This window comes from Carlito syrichta, unplaced genomic scaffold, assembly GCF_000164805.1.
Source record: "Carlito syrichta isolate Samal-C Ts95f unplaced genomic scaffold, Tarsius_syrichta-2.0.1 Scaffold115681, whole genome shotgun sequence".
Lineage (NCBI taxonomy): Eukaryota > Metazoa > Chordata > Mammalia > Primates > Tarsiidae > Carlito > Carlito syrichta.
The window spans coordinates 589,203-605,485 of NW_007059777.1; the positions used below are offsets into that span (position 1 = coordinate 589,203).

At 42.0% G+C, this 16,283-nt stretch overlaps 1 protein-coding gene across 6 annotated transcripts in view; it reads left to right on the plus strand.

Annotated features, from left to right (window-relative positions):
• The window catches only part of USP28 (ubiquitin specific peptidase 28), a 56,640-nt gene extending 49,239 nt beyond the window's left edge, over positions 1-7,401 (plus strand). For all 6 annotated transcript variants that reach the window (XM_021706367.1, XM_021706376.1, XM_021706380.1 and 3 more), the window contains 4 exons: positions 1,933-2,012; positions 2,555-2,678; positions 4,386-4,581; positions 6,190-7,401. In XM_021706367.1, the coding sequence (XP_021562042.1) occupies positions 1,933-2,012; positions 2,555-2,678; positions 4,386-4,581; positions 6,190-6,365 (576 nt within the window). In that variant the 3' untranslated portion in view covers positions 6,366-7,401. The remainder of the gene's footprint in view (positions 1-1,932; positions 2,013-2,554; positions 2,679-4,385; positions 4,582-6,189) is intronic.
• The last annotated feature ends 8,882 nt before the right edge of the window (positions 7,402-16,283 follow it).

The window sequence follows — 16,283 nt, forward strand, 5'->3', positions numbered from 1 at the left end:
TATACGACCAGCCTGGGCAACTTGGTGAGAACCTGTCTCCACAATAAATCTCTCACACACACACACACACACACACACACACACACACACACACACACACACACACTAGCCAGACATGGTGGCGTGTGTCCGTAGTTCCTCGTCTCTACAATAAATCTCTTACACACACACACACACATACACTAGCCAGACATGGTGGCGTGTGTCCATAGTTCCAACTACTTGGAAGGCTGAGATGGAAGGATAGCCTAAGCCCAGCGTGCGTGCGCACACACACGCACACACACACACATGCACACACTAGCCAGACATGGTGGCGTGTGTCCGTAGTTCCAGGTACTTGGAAGGCTGAGATGGAAGGATAGCCTAAGCCCAGCACACGCGCGCGCGCGCGCACACACACACACACACACACACACACACACACACACACACACACACACACTAGCCAGACCACCCACACACACACACACACTAGCCAGACATGGTGGCGTGTGTTCGTAGTTCCAAGTACTTGGAAGGTTGAGATGGAAGGATAGCCTAAGCCCAGCAGGTCAAGGCTGCGTTGACAGTGAGCTTGCCACTGTACTCCTCCAGCCTGGGCGACAAGAGTGAGTCTCCAACTCAAATAAATAAATAAATAAATAAAATTTATTAGCCAGGTGCAGTGGCTCATGCTTGTAATCCCAGCACTTTTGGAGACTGAAGTGGGAGGATTGCCTGAGCCCAGGGGTTCAAGACCAGCCTGGGCAATTTGGTGAGACCTCGTCTCTATAATAAATCACCAAAAAATTAGCCATGTGTGGTAGCACATACCTGTAGTTCCAGCTACTTGGAAGGCTGGGGCAGAAGGATTGCCTGAGCCCAGCAGGTCAAGGCTGCGGTGGCTATGAGCATTCCTCTGCACTCCAGCCTGGGTGACAGAGTGAGACTCTGACTTGGAAAAAAAATTTATTTTAGAGACAGGGTCTCTCGCTGTCTCCCAGGGTCTCCCAGGCCAGAGTGCGCTGGCACAGCTATAGCTCACTGCAGCTTCAAACTCCCAGGCTCAAGGGATCCATCTGCCTTAGCCTCCTTAGTAGCTGGGACTTAGGCATGAGTCACTGTGCCCGGCTTGATAAGGTTTTTAAATATGCATTAAAATATATACATAGCTACACATTTTTTAAAAAATAGTGTTCCATGCAAAACAGTGTATTGTACCACCTAAGGTGTGCCCACCACACCTACTGAGCTTGAATGCTGTTCTCTATGACTTGGAATGGCCTCTTCCTCCCATCTTTCACATATCTGGATGGTTTCTTCAGTGCTCGAAGAAACCTTGAGAGGTCATTCACTTAGCCAGAGCTGAATGACTTAGACATGGCTGTTGGAAATTAAGATGATAACTTTTTTTTTTGTCGGAGTCTCACTCTGTCACCCAAGCTGGAGTACAGTGGCATGCTTATGGCCACCGCAGCCTCAACCCACTGGGCTCAGGCGATCCTTCTGCCTCATCCTTCCAAGTAGCTGGAACCATGGGCACATGCCACCACGCCCAACTAATTTTTTGATTTATTGTAGAGATGAGGTCTCGCCAAGTTATCCAGGCTGGTCTCAAATCCATGGGCTCAGGCAGTCCTCTTGCCTCCACCTTTCAAAGTGCTGAGATTACAGCACAGTGAGCCACTGCACCCGGCAAGATAATAACTTCTAAAGCTCATGTGAAATAAATATTTCTGTTCCTCAGTGAAAGGAACAGAACACTGAAAATTAAGGTCAGTGGGAGACTTTTATTTTAAATGTCTTTCTATCTGAAAACATTTGTGTTTATTGTTTTTGTGGCTGACAAGATGTGTGCGATAAATATTTGTATCGAATTTAAAGCTTAGGGGAAAGTACAGCAACAGTTTATTGTGATCATAATTATTAATGGTAGTCATTCCTTTTCAGAAGTGGCATGAAGATTATAGTTTGTTCCGCAAGGTGTCTGTGTATCTCCTAACAGGCCTGGAACTCTATCAGAAAGGAAAGTATGTTGACCTTTTATTTCACCACGCTTATGACCAGAACACTGTTATTTCTTGACGTCCACCTGAGAATACTGAGTCACAGCCATGGGTAACCTTCTTTGTCACCTACACTGGTATTCCTCTTCTCTTTCCAGTGTTTCAGTTTTGCTCTAAACATCACACATAGTTTTTCATCCTTCACATATGATATTTTTTTTAGTCAAGAGATATACCATGCCAGACTGTCTAGAAGGTGAACCCAGAAAATGAAGTTTCGAGTTGACATGGACCCTAGTGAGCATCTATCCACTTCTTTGTTTTAGAGATGGGAAAAAATGAGACCCTGGGAAGTTTCCTGATTTGCCTTGGGTAGGTTGGCCGATTTGTAGGAAAGCTGAGACTCGCTGCCATTTTTGACCCTTAGATTTTTTCCATGGTAACTCTGTCTTAAGATTTTTTCATAATTGCAGATAAGTCGGTTCTTCAGTTGGGGAAAAGTGAGGTCTAAGCCCTAGATTTTGGCGAACAAGCACTCAGCTATTGTTGCTCTCCCATTTCCTAAGGTACCAAGAGGCACTTTCCTACCTGGTGTATGCCTACCAGAGCAATGCCGCTCTGCTGATGAAGGGTCCCTGCCGCGGGGTCAAGGAATCGGTGATTGCTTTGTACCGAAGAAAATGCCTTCTGGTTTGTACTGTTTGTAGAGTCTTCAGATTTTTATTTCTTCTTTTTATTTTCTTACCTCTGCGTTTTGAAGCCATGAAGAGATAGTAGCTTACAAAACAAAATAATCGTCTCCACCAGGCTTTAGAGTTTCCCCCCAAAGTCTCACAAGCAGTTTTGCGTTGAAGAGGTTCTTTTCATTTACTTTAAGTGAAGATCATTTTTCCTCAACCGCTCAAGGAAGTTATGACGTGAGCCAGTCATTCCTCTCTGTGTGCCCTTCATGTGTGCCTGCATTACAGTTTTTCTCACATTGCTTCCCCATAAGACTGTGCTTTCCTTGAACACAGATGTTTTCACTGTGTCTGGCATATAGTCAGCATGTAATAAGTGTATGAAGGAATACAGTATATTTTTTCCTTGTTTCCTGCTAAGCTAGTAGATGAAAATTTTAGTGACTTCTAAGACATTTCAGTTTTTTTTTTTTAAAAAGGTATGGACTTTAAGAACTGGTCCTGCCATTTTGATAGCATCATTGTCATACACTAGTGAAGACCAAATCTTGGTGTAATTTGCATTTGGCAGCCACATGGAAAGACAGATCTGTATCCCCTTGCCTTCAGAGAACGGTAACAAGGTGGCTTTCCTTCACATTGCATGCTTGTGTTCGTTTTCCCTGATACCCAGCAAATCTGACCTTCACCGAAGACAAGACAGCATTTCTTCCACTGCCTTGGCTTTGTTCCTACCAAATGGAGGAGATTAAGCCATGGCACATATTCACCCTCAAGAGCTTTTTCTGGTTTATACTTTGATTTATGTATTAGTTATAGGTGTGGTAGGGCCACTTAGAAGCTGAAAAAGGGGCCCTGTAGATTCGATGGGTCTGAATTTTATTAGAGCCATGTTTTTATATCATCAAATTGCCATTGTTAATATCCTACTTGGCTTCTATAGTAATGCAGTAATAGGGATTTAGACTCTTTCCATCATTGGGTCCCAACCTCCATAATAGTGACGTTCAGGCCCCTCCCTAGACAATTAAACCAGAATCCCTGGGTAGGAGTCTGGGCATCAGTGTATCTTCTGCAGGTGATTCTGATGCTGAGTGGAGATTGAGAACCATTGAACAGGTCCTTGGTTGAAGCAAGTGTTTATGCATGGCCTTGGCTTGTAAGTTTAGGCCATTGGATCCTAAACTTGGCTGCGTTAGAATCACTTGGGGAGCTTTTATAAAATCCCACCGGACGCAGTGACTCACACCTACAATCCCAGCACTTTGGGAGGCGGAGGCAAGAGGATTGCCTGAGCCCACAGGTTTGAGACCAGCCTGGGCAACATATGAGACCTCCTCTCTACAGTAAATAAAAAAAAAAAAAAATTAGCTGGGCATTGTGGTACATGCCTGTAGTTCCAGATACTTGGAAGGCTGAAGTGGAAGGATTGCCAGAGCCCAGCAAGCCGAGACTGCGGTGACTGTGAACGTGCCACTGCATTCCAGCCTGGGTGACAGAGTGAGACTCTGACTCAAAAAAATAAATAAAATCCTAAGCCCAGGCCACCTGAATACTAATTAAATCAACATGTCAGGAGTGGAATCCAGGTGTCAGTAGATTTTAAAGATTCCCTAAATGCTTCCTATGTGCGGTGAAGTTTGAACCACTTGTTTAGACTGTTATTAAAGAGATGTTTATTTTTTTCAGACTTTTCCCCCCTCTCTTTTATCTGTAGGAGCTGAATGCCAGAGCAGCTTCTCTCTTTGAAACAAACGATGATCACTCTGTAACAGAGGGTATTAATGTGATGAATGAACTGATCATCCCCTGTATTCACCTTATCATTAATAATGACATTTCCAAGGACGACCTGGATGCCATTGAGGTCATGAGAAACCATTGGTGCTCTTACCTTGGGCAAGACATTGCAGGTATGCTGTTGTGATCACTTTTGATAATGTTCTAAGGTTTTGAGAATTCTAGAAATTAAGTGATCTCCTGGTAGTGCTGGTTTCCAAACCTTTTTATGGATTGGAGCCCCTCAGCATATAAGTGAATTAAAAGTGGATCGACTCTGTTGAAACAATGGAAGAAATGCTGGGCTTCTTTCCTTCCCTTCACCCTCCCCGTGGCTGCAGCAGCATCTTCACTGGCAACCAACAAGCCCTGCTGGAAAAAAGTCACTGCTCTCCAGGAATTGTCTCTTGTGTCCAGATCTGAATGTTTTATAGTTTAAAAATCAAAATCTACCTATGCAGAGTATGATTACGTGATGGTGCCTTTAAATTCTGTGACTTGAAGTTTTAAGACATAAAAATACTAACTATGATGCCTTTGAGCTTAATGAATTAGTACATGGGACATCCTTGCTGGTCCAAAGCATTTTTGGGAGCACTAAACTAGTTATTTGTAGGTGATGTCAGTAGATGTGGAAGTTGGTGTACATTCTGATAGGAATCCTCTTTGTTAGTTTCTCACTGATATGAAGATGCTCCATCGACGTCAGTGGTAGGTTCAAGTGTTTAAGTTTATAGTGTTTATTGAAAAATTCTGTAATAACTAGTTGCTACATAGTTTCCTTTAATGTCTTCAGTTTTTATTTAGAGCATCATAAAATACTTAATACCATGTTATACACACTGGTATGTTTTAATCATTTGAAAGAAAATAGCACCATTATATCTATGGTTCAGAGTATCATATCTACTTTTTCAAATTTTAAAATGATTGATTAGACCTATTCTTGCCAGGCGCAGTGACTCACGGCTGTAATCTCAGCACTTTGGGAGGCAGAGGTAGGAGGATTGCCTGAGTCCACAGGTTCAAAACCAGCCTGGGCAGCATGGCAAGACCTCCTCTCTACAATAAATAAGAAAATTAACTGGGTGTGGTGGCACACGCCTGTAATTCCAGCTGCTTGAAAGGCTGAGGCAGAAGGATCACCTGAGCCCAGCAGATCAAGGCTGCGGTGATCTTGAACGTGCCACTGCACTCCAGCCTAGATGAAAAAGCAAGACTCCGACTCAAAAAAAAAATCTATTTATAATGAAGCGACTATATCGTGTTCTACCAACATCAGATGTCCTGAAACAGTAACCTAAAGCTTTGGTATATTTATTTGCACTCCTGGTTTGGCCTGAAGGAATTATTATTTGTTGGTAACTGTCAACATAATGCTTTTTTTTGAATCGAGGACTCACTCTGTCACCTAGGCTGGAGTGCAGTGACATGATTATGGCTCACTGCAGCCTCGACCACCTGAGCTCAGACGATACTCTCACCTCAGCCTCCTGAGTACGTGGGACTATAGATACACACCACCATGTCTAGCTAATTTTTAAATTGCCTTGTAGAGACGAATCTCACTGTGTTTCCCAGAGGCTGGTCTCACACTCCTGGTTGTTAATTGGCAGCATAATGCTTACCTTGAGGTTAGGTAAGGGGGCCTTTGAAGGCCTTCCTGTGTAGTTGCAGGCTTGTTAGTCTTTACTTAGAGATCTAGTTAGCTGTATATGTAACTATCTATTTTTCCTCCACAGAAAATCTGCAGCTGTGCTTAGGGGAGTTTTTACCCAGACTTCTAGATCCTTCTGCAGAAATCATCGTCCTGAAGGAGCCTCCAACTATTCGACCCAATTCTCCCTATGACCTTTGTAGCCGATTTGCAGCTGTCATGGAGTCAATTCAAGGAGTTTCAACTGTGACAGTGAAATGAGCCCCTACATGTTCAAGGCCCATCCTGGTGCTGCCTGCCTGTTGCACAGAAGTCTGTTGTCAACAGTGCTCACCTTGGAAAAGAGATTCGGAGGACAAATAAGGTTCAGATTCAGACCCCAAACATGCTGCATGTGCTAAAGAAGGATTGAAAATAAAACTGCACATTTAGGTACAGCATCATAAAAGCTACTCACTAGAAAAGGCAGGAACCAGTGTATTAACATATTGAAAGATGCCAGAAGACCTGAAATGCCTTTGTATCTACAATAACGCTTGGGCTTTTCTAAGCCTCTTGCCACTTTTAAAATTATCCTTCAGGCATAAATATTTTTGACAGCAGAATAGAAGAATGATTCATCAGAACCTGAACCAGATGAACAGCTACTAGTTATTTTATCAAATACAGATGACATTTAAAAATTCTTAACTGTAAGAGATGAGAAACACAAGCCTTGCCTAGCTCTTGACAGGAGATGACAAAATGGGCTGCTGATGAACTGCGCCCTTTTACATGTGGGGAGAATGAGGTTACATGGCAACAGATGCTGAAAAGTCAAGAGAGCCGCTTCTCCTTTCTTCTCTCTTTTCTATTTTTAAATTGACCAGAAAACCTCACACTTAGTCCTAAGTGAAAGAAAGGAAAGCATTAAGGACTTCAGGCAGATTAGCATTGTGAAACTTGACTAAAGATTGTGTGTTAATAGTTGTTAGCCTTTTAGGAAAAATTTTCTAATGTCTGAAAATTGTCAAAAGCAGGTGTCTAAGGCAATTGCTGGTCCAAAAGACCATTTGATCCCCCTCCCCTTATTTTGCTTTTAAAAATAAGGGATGTGGATTTGTAAAAAGAAAAAAAGCATTTATTATATGTATATGTAGAGAAAAATACTCCTTGTTGACTGACCATTTTTAAAAGGCTCCTGATTGGATATTGTGTTTTAACCCAAGTTTAAAGATAAATGGCGGAATTGTGGGAGGGAAGAACACTTGCAATTATGCAGATTTTATAAATGTGCAATAAAAGTCTTTGTTTTATCTCTGGTGTGCATTGTGACCTTTATTTAAGTATATGTTTTTCATTTTGGATACGGTTGGACTTGGTAAGCATTTGTCTTGTTTCCATTTTTCTTTGAAAGACAAAGCAGATGAAAAGGTTGAGAAACTCAATGGGTATGGAGGTGTCAGCAACTGAGTAAGAGCAGACAGCAGTCAGTTCTTGAGCAGCAGCTGGTGGTGACTGGTATCTTTTCATCTGTTTGCTATTTGCATTGCATCTAAGCATATTCACTTTGTAATTTGTCAAATTTTAGAATGTAAAAGCGACTTCCTGAAAACTGACAGTCATCCTTCAGTATACAGTGATGGTTGGTTTCAGGACTCCTGTGTCTACCCAAATCCGTGCATACTCAAGTCCCACAACTGGCCCTGCAGTGCATGTATGCAGGAAAAGTCAGCCCTCCATGTGTCCTGGTTTCATATCCCACAAATACTGTATTTTTGATCTGTAGTAGTATGTGGACTTAAACTTTTCAGATCCTGTATTTTTATGAAATTAATGGTAGGCCATCAATTACAGACAGCAGAGGTGCTTTTGTGTGTGTGTGTGTGTGTGTGTGTGTGTGTGTGTGTGTGTGTGTGTGTTTAAAGTAGGTTTTATTCCAGAAAGACAAAGATGTTTCAGTATCAAGAAATCTAGCAACATAATTTATTATACCAAAATCTAAAGAGTTGACTTTATTAATAGATACTCAAATGTCATTTGATATTATTCAGTAACCATTCTTTTCTTAAGTTTTAATTTCTTATTTTCAATTTTAAAAAATATTTTAAAGATGTAGGGTACAATTCAGGGTTAGGTATGCAAACGTTAATTATGCAGCTTTTGTGTTTTAAAACTCACCGCAGAGGTTTGTTTCATGGGAAGTTGGGCAGTTTTCTTACTCATTGAACCTTTTACTGTCTAACATTTTGTGTACCATCATCTGTCTTTCACTTTTTAATTCCTGTCAGTGTTGAGTACTTTGCACAGTGCGTCAATTATATTACTTTATTTAGTATAACAATCCTGGGATAGTTATCCAGGGTCATAGATCTCATAAGTAGTAGGACCAGGACACTAACCCTTGGCGTGTCTGACTTCAGAGCTTCTACTTTTAACAACTGCTTCACTGTCCTTGGTAGTCTTGTGAAATACTTTGTTGTGCTTTTTCCACATTAATTATTTCCCGGTCCCCAACTGGGAGTATACACTTGGCCCAGAAGAAAACAGATGGGCATCTGTAGTGTGCAGTGCTGAGTCGTCTGTATCGTTTAGATCCACTCAGTCCACCAGGGGGAGTGCCAGGAACTAATTTCTTTTTCATGTTGGCTGGCTGCCTTTTGGTGCAGCCTTGGTGTCACAGGATCCACAAACTAAGGTCTCAGACTGGTGTTTTCAGTCCGCAGGCTAAGAGTGGTTTTTACCTTTTAAAGCATTGGGAAGGATAAGGATGTGAGGAAGAGGAAGAAACCTATGTGACTATTGCCCAAAATGATGAACTGGATACTTCACCTCAGCATAAATCCCCTTGAAACTGAGCTTAGGTTTTCCATGATGAACTGGAATTGCATTCGTGTTTGTCAGCTCTTTTAAGAACAAGAAGGCATATACACTCATTTTTAACCCACTCACTTCAAGAAAGAATGAGGTAGATCACATACAGCAAAACAATTTAAATTGATTTATTGTAGAGACGAGATCTCGCCAAATTGCCTAGGCTGGTCTCGAACCTTTGGCTCAGGCAATCTTCCTGCTTTGGCCTCCCAAAGTGTTGGGATTACAGGCTTAACAATTTAGACAAATTAATGAGCAAAGAGCAAGGATTAAATAGGGAGCTGGGGATGTGGCAAAGATAGGAGAGAAGGGGGAATTAATTTTGCCAGAACTTACATAGCTGTTAGTTTTTTCATTTTCTTTGTTCAGTTTATTGCATGCCCACATCTCACCATTTATTCTACTGATTGTTATTTGAGTTGCTTCTAGTTTTTGTCTGTTATGCATGGTGCCATCAGCATTCATGTACATGTCTTTTGATGCACACATGAATACACTTCTGTTGATGTATGGCTTGGAGTGTCATCCAGTTTTCCAAAGTGAGTGTACCAATTTAAACTCCTACCTGTAGTTTGTAAGAGTTCTAGTTGCTCCATATATTTGGCAACATTTGGTTTTGTCAGTAGTTTTAATTTTAGCCATACTGGTAGATGGGCTGTGATATTTCATGGTCTTAATTTGCACTTCCCTGCATACTAACAGTGTTGGGTATCTCTTTATATACTTACTGTTCTTTGACCATTGTCTTTTGAAATACCTATTTTAAAAGTCTTTTGAATCAGACATGGTGGCTCAAGCCTAAAATCTCAGCACTTGGGGAGACCAAGGCAAGAGGATTGCTTTAGCTCAGGGATTCAAGACTAGCCTGGGCAACTTGGCAAGACCTCATCTCTACAATTACAAAAAAAAGAAATCTCTTGTTCTTTCTTTGTTGAATTTATTAACTTTAACCTGTTGACTTATGGGAGTTTCTTTAAAAAACACATATTTTAGTTAGGAATATTGGTTATATGCATTACATGTATTTTCTCCCACTCTGTGACTTGTCACTCTTGGTGTTCTGATGAAATAAGTTTTAGCAAGAGTTTTTTTTTGTTTTTTTGTTGTTTTTTTTTTTGAGTAGGAGTCTCACTCTGTCTCCTATACTGAAGTGCAGTGGCACATTCATGACCACCGCAGCCTTAACCTGCTGTGCTCAGGCAATCTTTCCACCTCAGTCTTCCGAGTAGCTGGAACTACGGTCACGCGCTACCACGTCCAGCTAATTTTTTGATTTATTGTAGAGATAAGGTCTTGCCAAGTTGCCCAGGCTGGTCTCGAACCCGAGGCCCAGGCATGAGCCTCTGTGCCTGGTGACATAAGTTTTTAAGATTAAAGTAGTCCGATTTGGCCGGGCTCGGTGGCTCAGCCAGTAATCCCAGCACTTTGGGAAGCTGAGGCTAGTGGATTGCCTGAGCCTGCGGGTTCGAGACCTGCCCGGGCAACTTGGCGAGACGTTGTCTCTGCAGTAAATAAAAAATTAGCTAGGTGTGGTAGTACACACCTGTAGTTCTGGCTACTTGGAAAGCTGAAGTGGAAGGATCACCGGAGCCCAGCAGGTTGAGGCTGCGGTGGCCGGGAGTGTGCCACTGCACTCCAGCCTGGGCAACAGAATGAGACCCCAACTCAAAAAGAAAAAAAGTAGTCCAATTTATTATTTAATAGTGCTTATTATATCTTATAGGAGAAATTATTTTTTTGAGTTGGGGGGGTCTCACTATTGCCCAGAGTAAAGTGCAGTGGCACAATCTGGTTTATTGCAACTTTACTCATGGGCTCAGGTGATCCTCTTGCCTCAGCCTCCTGAGTAGCTGGGACTACAGGTATGAGCCACCGTGCATGGTCATGATCATGACATTTTTATATGTAGGTAGGTTTTCCCATGCATATTCGGGAGAGAGACTGGCTTTTAATTTTCATTTCTTGTAATGTGCTGGTCAAGGTTTTAGTATCAGGATTATTCTTGCCTTATTGAATGAGTTGGCAAGTGGTGTCTTGTTTTTAATGCTTTGGAAGAATTCGGATAAACTAGGATTTCTTCATTCGTGTTTGGAAGAATTCATCGTTGAAGCCATTTGAGCCTAGAATTGTCATTGTTTGTGTGTTTGTAGGAATGCTTTTAATGATATGTTTAGCTTATTTCATATATGTGAGGTTTGGGAATTTTTAAAGTTACTTCCTCTTGTATTGGTTTTGGAAAATCTGGTCATTTTATCTAAAATTAAAATTTTATGGACAGAAAGTTTATAATACCATCTTGTGACTTTCTAATGACTCTAGGATCTATAGTAATGTTCGCCTTTCATGATTGATACTGGGTGACTTGTATCTTTTCACTTTTCTTTTTGGCCAATATTTTCATGGGTTAATTAGTCTTTTAAAAGAATCATCTTTAGCCGGGCTTGGTGGCTCAGCCTGTAATCCCACGCCTTGGGAGGCTGAGGTGAGTGGATTGCCTGAGCCTGTGGGTTCGAGACCCACCTGGCCAACTTGGCGAGACCTCATCTCTACAATCAATCAAAAATCAGCCGGGCGTGGTAGCGCGTGCCTGTAGTTCCAGCTACTTGGAAGGCTGAGGTGGAAGGATTGCTGGAGCCCAGCAGGTGAAGGCTGCAGTGGCCGGGAGCGGCCACTGCACTCCAGTCTGGGCAACAGAGTGAGACTCCAACTCAAAAAAAAAAAAAAAATCATCTTTTGCTTTGTTTTTTTTGGGTTTTTTTGTAAGTTTTTTTCCTGTAATTTTTAATCTAAAACTCTTCAGTAGTGATTCTTAACCTTGGCTGCCAATCGAGAATCATCTGTGTCACTTTTAAAAACACAGCTGCCAGCGCCTCAACCTTACAGATACAGTACTGAGTTGTTAGGTCAGGGCTCTTGACTCTTGTATGGTTAAAAAGCATCACAGGTGATTCTGATACACAATCACACTGAGACCTACTCATTTGTAGAACTTTTATGCCTACTGAGAAATGGCTTTTACAAATGGCCATCAACACTGAATTCTGTGGTTTTCTGTTTGTTTGTTTGTTTGTTTTGAGTTGGAGTCTCTGTTGCCCAGGCTGGAGTGCAGTGGCACACTCATGGCCACCACAGTGTCGATCTGCTGGGCTCCAGCGATCCTTCCGCCTCAGCCTTCCAAGTAGCCGAAACTACAGATGCGTGCTATCACACCCGGCTAATTTTCTGTTTATGGTAGAGACGAGGCCTGGCCAAGTTGCCCAGGCTGTTCTCGAACCCGTGGGCTCAGACAGTCCACTTGCCTTGATCTCCCAAAGTGCTGGGATTACAGGCTGAACCACTGAGCCTGGCCTAATTCTGTGATTTTTCTAAAAAGTCTATAGAACCTCCTTCAATATAGTTTAAAGGTTACGTACTTTTTGAATTAACATTTTGTTTCTTTCACAGTCTTTATGTTACATTTGATTTTGATGGAGCTATAGAAGAAGAGATCATTTTCTATATAAGTAACCTTTCCTGTAATTACCGTAAATATGTCAGTTCCTTAAGGTTTTCTTTTAGGTTCTACTTCTGAGAATTGTTCGAGTTTTCCTGAACTTTAAAAAAAGTTATCTACATTTTAAAAAGTTGTAGAGTGATAAACAGATACATTAATCTACTCTAAGAGTAGAACTGGCTTAAGAGGTTTTTAAATTTTTTTTTTTGGTTTTTATGAGTTGGAATCTCACTCCATCGCCCAGGCTAGAGTGCAGTAAGACACTCCTAGTCACTCCAACGTCGACCTGCTGGGCTCAGATGATCCTTCCGTCTCAGCCTTTCAAGTAGCCGGATCTACAGGTGCGTGCTACCACACCAGGCTAATTTTTAAAAAATTTATTTATTGTAGAGACAAGGTCTCACCAAGTTGCCCGGACTGATCTCGAGCCCACGGGCTCAGCCAATCCACTCACTTTGGCCTCCCAAAGCTCTGGGATGACCGACTGAGCCAACCAGCCCGGCTTTAAGTTTTTTTTAAGAGACCTAGTATGGGTAAGAGTTAAGAGATATCATGAGTACATTTCTGTGTCTTCCTTTCAGCACTTGAATGCTGCATTGCCCACTGGGTTGTTGACTAGTTATCATGACCTCTCACCCTCCTTGTGTTTGCTAACTGGTTGGCCAGTTATAGCCAAGAGACTAGAATGTCCAAGGAGTGGGTCCAGCAGCGCAGAGACCTGGTGTTGTCTCTTTTCCAAATAAGATTAGCCTGAGTTGTTCCTGCCTCATCAGCATGACAAGAAATTTTGATAATTCACGAACAGAAATAATGACTTTGAGTACAAGCAGGGGATAGATGTCATCTTAATAATTTAGATAACCTGAAATTGATAAGCTGGCACAAAAGTAGTACCCAGGAACAGCCGGTAGTGACCTTGAAAACTAAGTGTATCCTGGTCCTGGCATTAGTATTCACAGAGGGGTGGCCAGTTTTCTATCGAGCCTAGAATCCTGGTGATGAACTAGAGGTATCACTGCATACTGAAGATGATCTTTCCAAGTTAGCATTTTGTTTTTTGAGACAGAGTCTCACTCTGTTGCCCAGGATGAAGTACAGCGGCGTGATCGTGGCTTGTCGCAGCTTCAAACTCCTGAGCTCAAGTGATCCTCCTGCCTTAGCCTCTTGAGTAGCTGGGACTACAGGAAGGTGCCACTACATGCAGCTAATTTTTGAAAAAATTTCTTGTTTTTATTTTTGTAAAGACAGTACCTCATTGTGTTTCCCAGGCTGGTTTTGAACTCATGGCCTCAAGCAGTCCTCCCGTCTTGGCCTCCCAGAGCACTAGGATTACAGGTGTGAACCACCATGCCCAGCCCTACCATTTAAATGTTTAACAGCAAGGTAGAATCCCTAGTGATGGGCTGAAAGTAGTGAAAGCCATCTTGACTGTATCTAAGAAATAGCCAGAGCTCACTCATAGGTTAAGCAGTTCTACAGCTTTCCTGATTTCTAAATCACTACTGAGTCAATACATCTCTTAAAAGATGTGGCCCATGGACAGAATATTGACATTGGAATTTGACACATCTGAGTTCAAGTACTGGCTGAGCCTGTTATCCTGGAAAATAAGACAGGAGCATACCTTGAAGCTGCAGGGCTTATGCTTGATATAAAAGTTACAGTATCTCAGATCTGATTGAGCTGGGCATGGTGGTATGCACCTCTGTAGTCCCAGCTAGTTGGGAGGCTGAGGCAGGAGAATCGCTTGAGCCTGGGAGTTGGAGGTTGCTGTGAGTTATCATCACACCATTGTGCTCCAGCGTGGGCCACAGAGCGAGACCACCATCTCTTAAGGAAAAAAATTACAGTATCTCAGATCTGATTTTTTTCCTGCTTTAGGTATACTTTTATGTAATTATTTTATTGAGTGCCCTGAACTTGGTAGGGTATGATGAGTTAACAGCTTTATTTTTGTCTTCACTCTTACCTTAAAAATGATCTTTTGGATTCCCTTCCCTACCCCTTGACTGCATCTCAAGAAGATCCCAAAACTCTATTGTCATATATGAGCATGAAAACAGAAGTATTTTAATATATTAAGGAGTTCAGACCAGTCCACATCCAAATCCACCCTTATCCATTTGTTTCAGGGCTTCTCCCTGTCCTTCATTGAGGCCTCATTCACCTGAGGTTCAGGGACCAGTAAGGAGGGAGCCGTGGGATTTCTTTCAATCTCCCTCCTCCATTCCCTCTTCTCACCCCCAACATGCCTCCCCTAGATTCTGGGGAAGGACAGTTTGAGGGAGAAGAAAGCAAAGGACATTTTTTACTTAAAAAAACAAAACAAAACAAAAACCTGTCATTTATAATACTCTCTTTTTTTTTCAAAAAACTTTAAAAAGCTTTATTTTTTTTAACATTTATTTTAAAATTGTGGGGTGTACAGTTAAGGGTTAGGTATACAAATATGTATTGTGCAGGTACCCTTGTTGATGAGGTGTGCCCCCCCCCGTCCCCAGAAAATATTGACTACCGTTAATCCCACCTCCCTTCCCCTCTTTGCCTCCCCCCATAGTTTCCTGCCACTGTGAATCCTTTGCTTATAGTATTACGATAGTTGTTCAAGGTCCACTTATGTGTGAGAACATGTGATATTCAGATCTTGGAAGTTTCTGTGAGAGATCACTCAGTATTATAAACTCCAATTCCATCCACGTTGCTGCGAAATTCATGATTTTGTTCTTTTTTATGGCTGTGTAATATTCCATTGTGTATATGTACCACATTTTTAAAAACTAGTCCTCTTTTGATGGACAGCATGGTTGGTTCCATGATCTTGCTATTGTGAACAGTGCTGCCGTAAACATACGTGTGCAGGAATCTTTTTGATAGAGTGATTTGAGTTCTTCAGGGTATATTCCCAGTAGGGGGATTGCGGGGTCATATGGAAGGTCGATTTTTAGAGCTTTTAGGAATCGCCACACTGATTTCCACAGAGGCTGCACTAGTTTACACTCCCACCAACAGTGTAGAAGTGTTCTTCCCTTTTCACCACATCCTCTCCAGCATCTGTTATTTTTTGAGTTATTGATAATGGCCATTCTAACTGAAGTTAGGTGGAATCTCAGTGTAGTTTTAATTTACATCTCCTTGATGACTAGTGAGGTTGAACATTTCTTTTTTTTTTTTTCTGAGTTGGAGTCTCACTCAGTCGCCCAGACTGGAGTGCAGTGGCATGCTCCTGGCCACCACAGCCTCGACCTGCTGGGCTCTGGCGATCCTTCCGCTTTAGCCTTCCAAGTAGCTGGAACTATAGGCGTGCGCTACCACACCCAGCTAAATTTTGATTTTATTGTAGAGATGAGGTCTCCCCTGCCCAGGCGGGTCTCGAACCCGTGGGCTCAGGCAATCCACTCACCTCAGCCTCCCAAGCACGGGATTACAGATTTAGCCACCAAGCCCAGCTGAACATTTCTTCATGTATCTGTTGGCCGCTCATATGTCTTCTTTTGAGAAGTGTCTGTTCATATCTTTTGCCCACTTTGTAATGGGGTTGTTTGTTTTTTTCTTTTCAGCACATTTGAGTTCCTTGTAGATCCTAGATGTTAGGTCTTTGTCAGACATGGAGTTGGCAAATACTTTTTCACAGTCTGTGGGCTGTCTCCCTACTCTCTTGATGGTTTCTTTGGCTTTGCAGAAGCTTGTCAGTTTAATGAGGTCCCCCTTGTCTATCTTATCTCTTATGTCCCATGCATTTCGGGCTTTGCTCAGGAATTGGATGCCAGTTCCAACTTCCATAAGGGTGTGTCCTGCATTTTCTTTTTTTGTTTTTTCTTTTTTTTTTTTTTTTG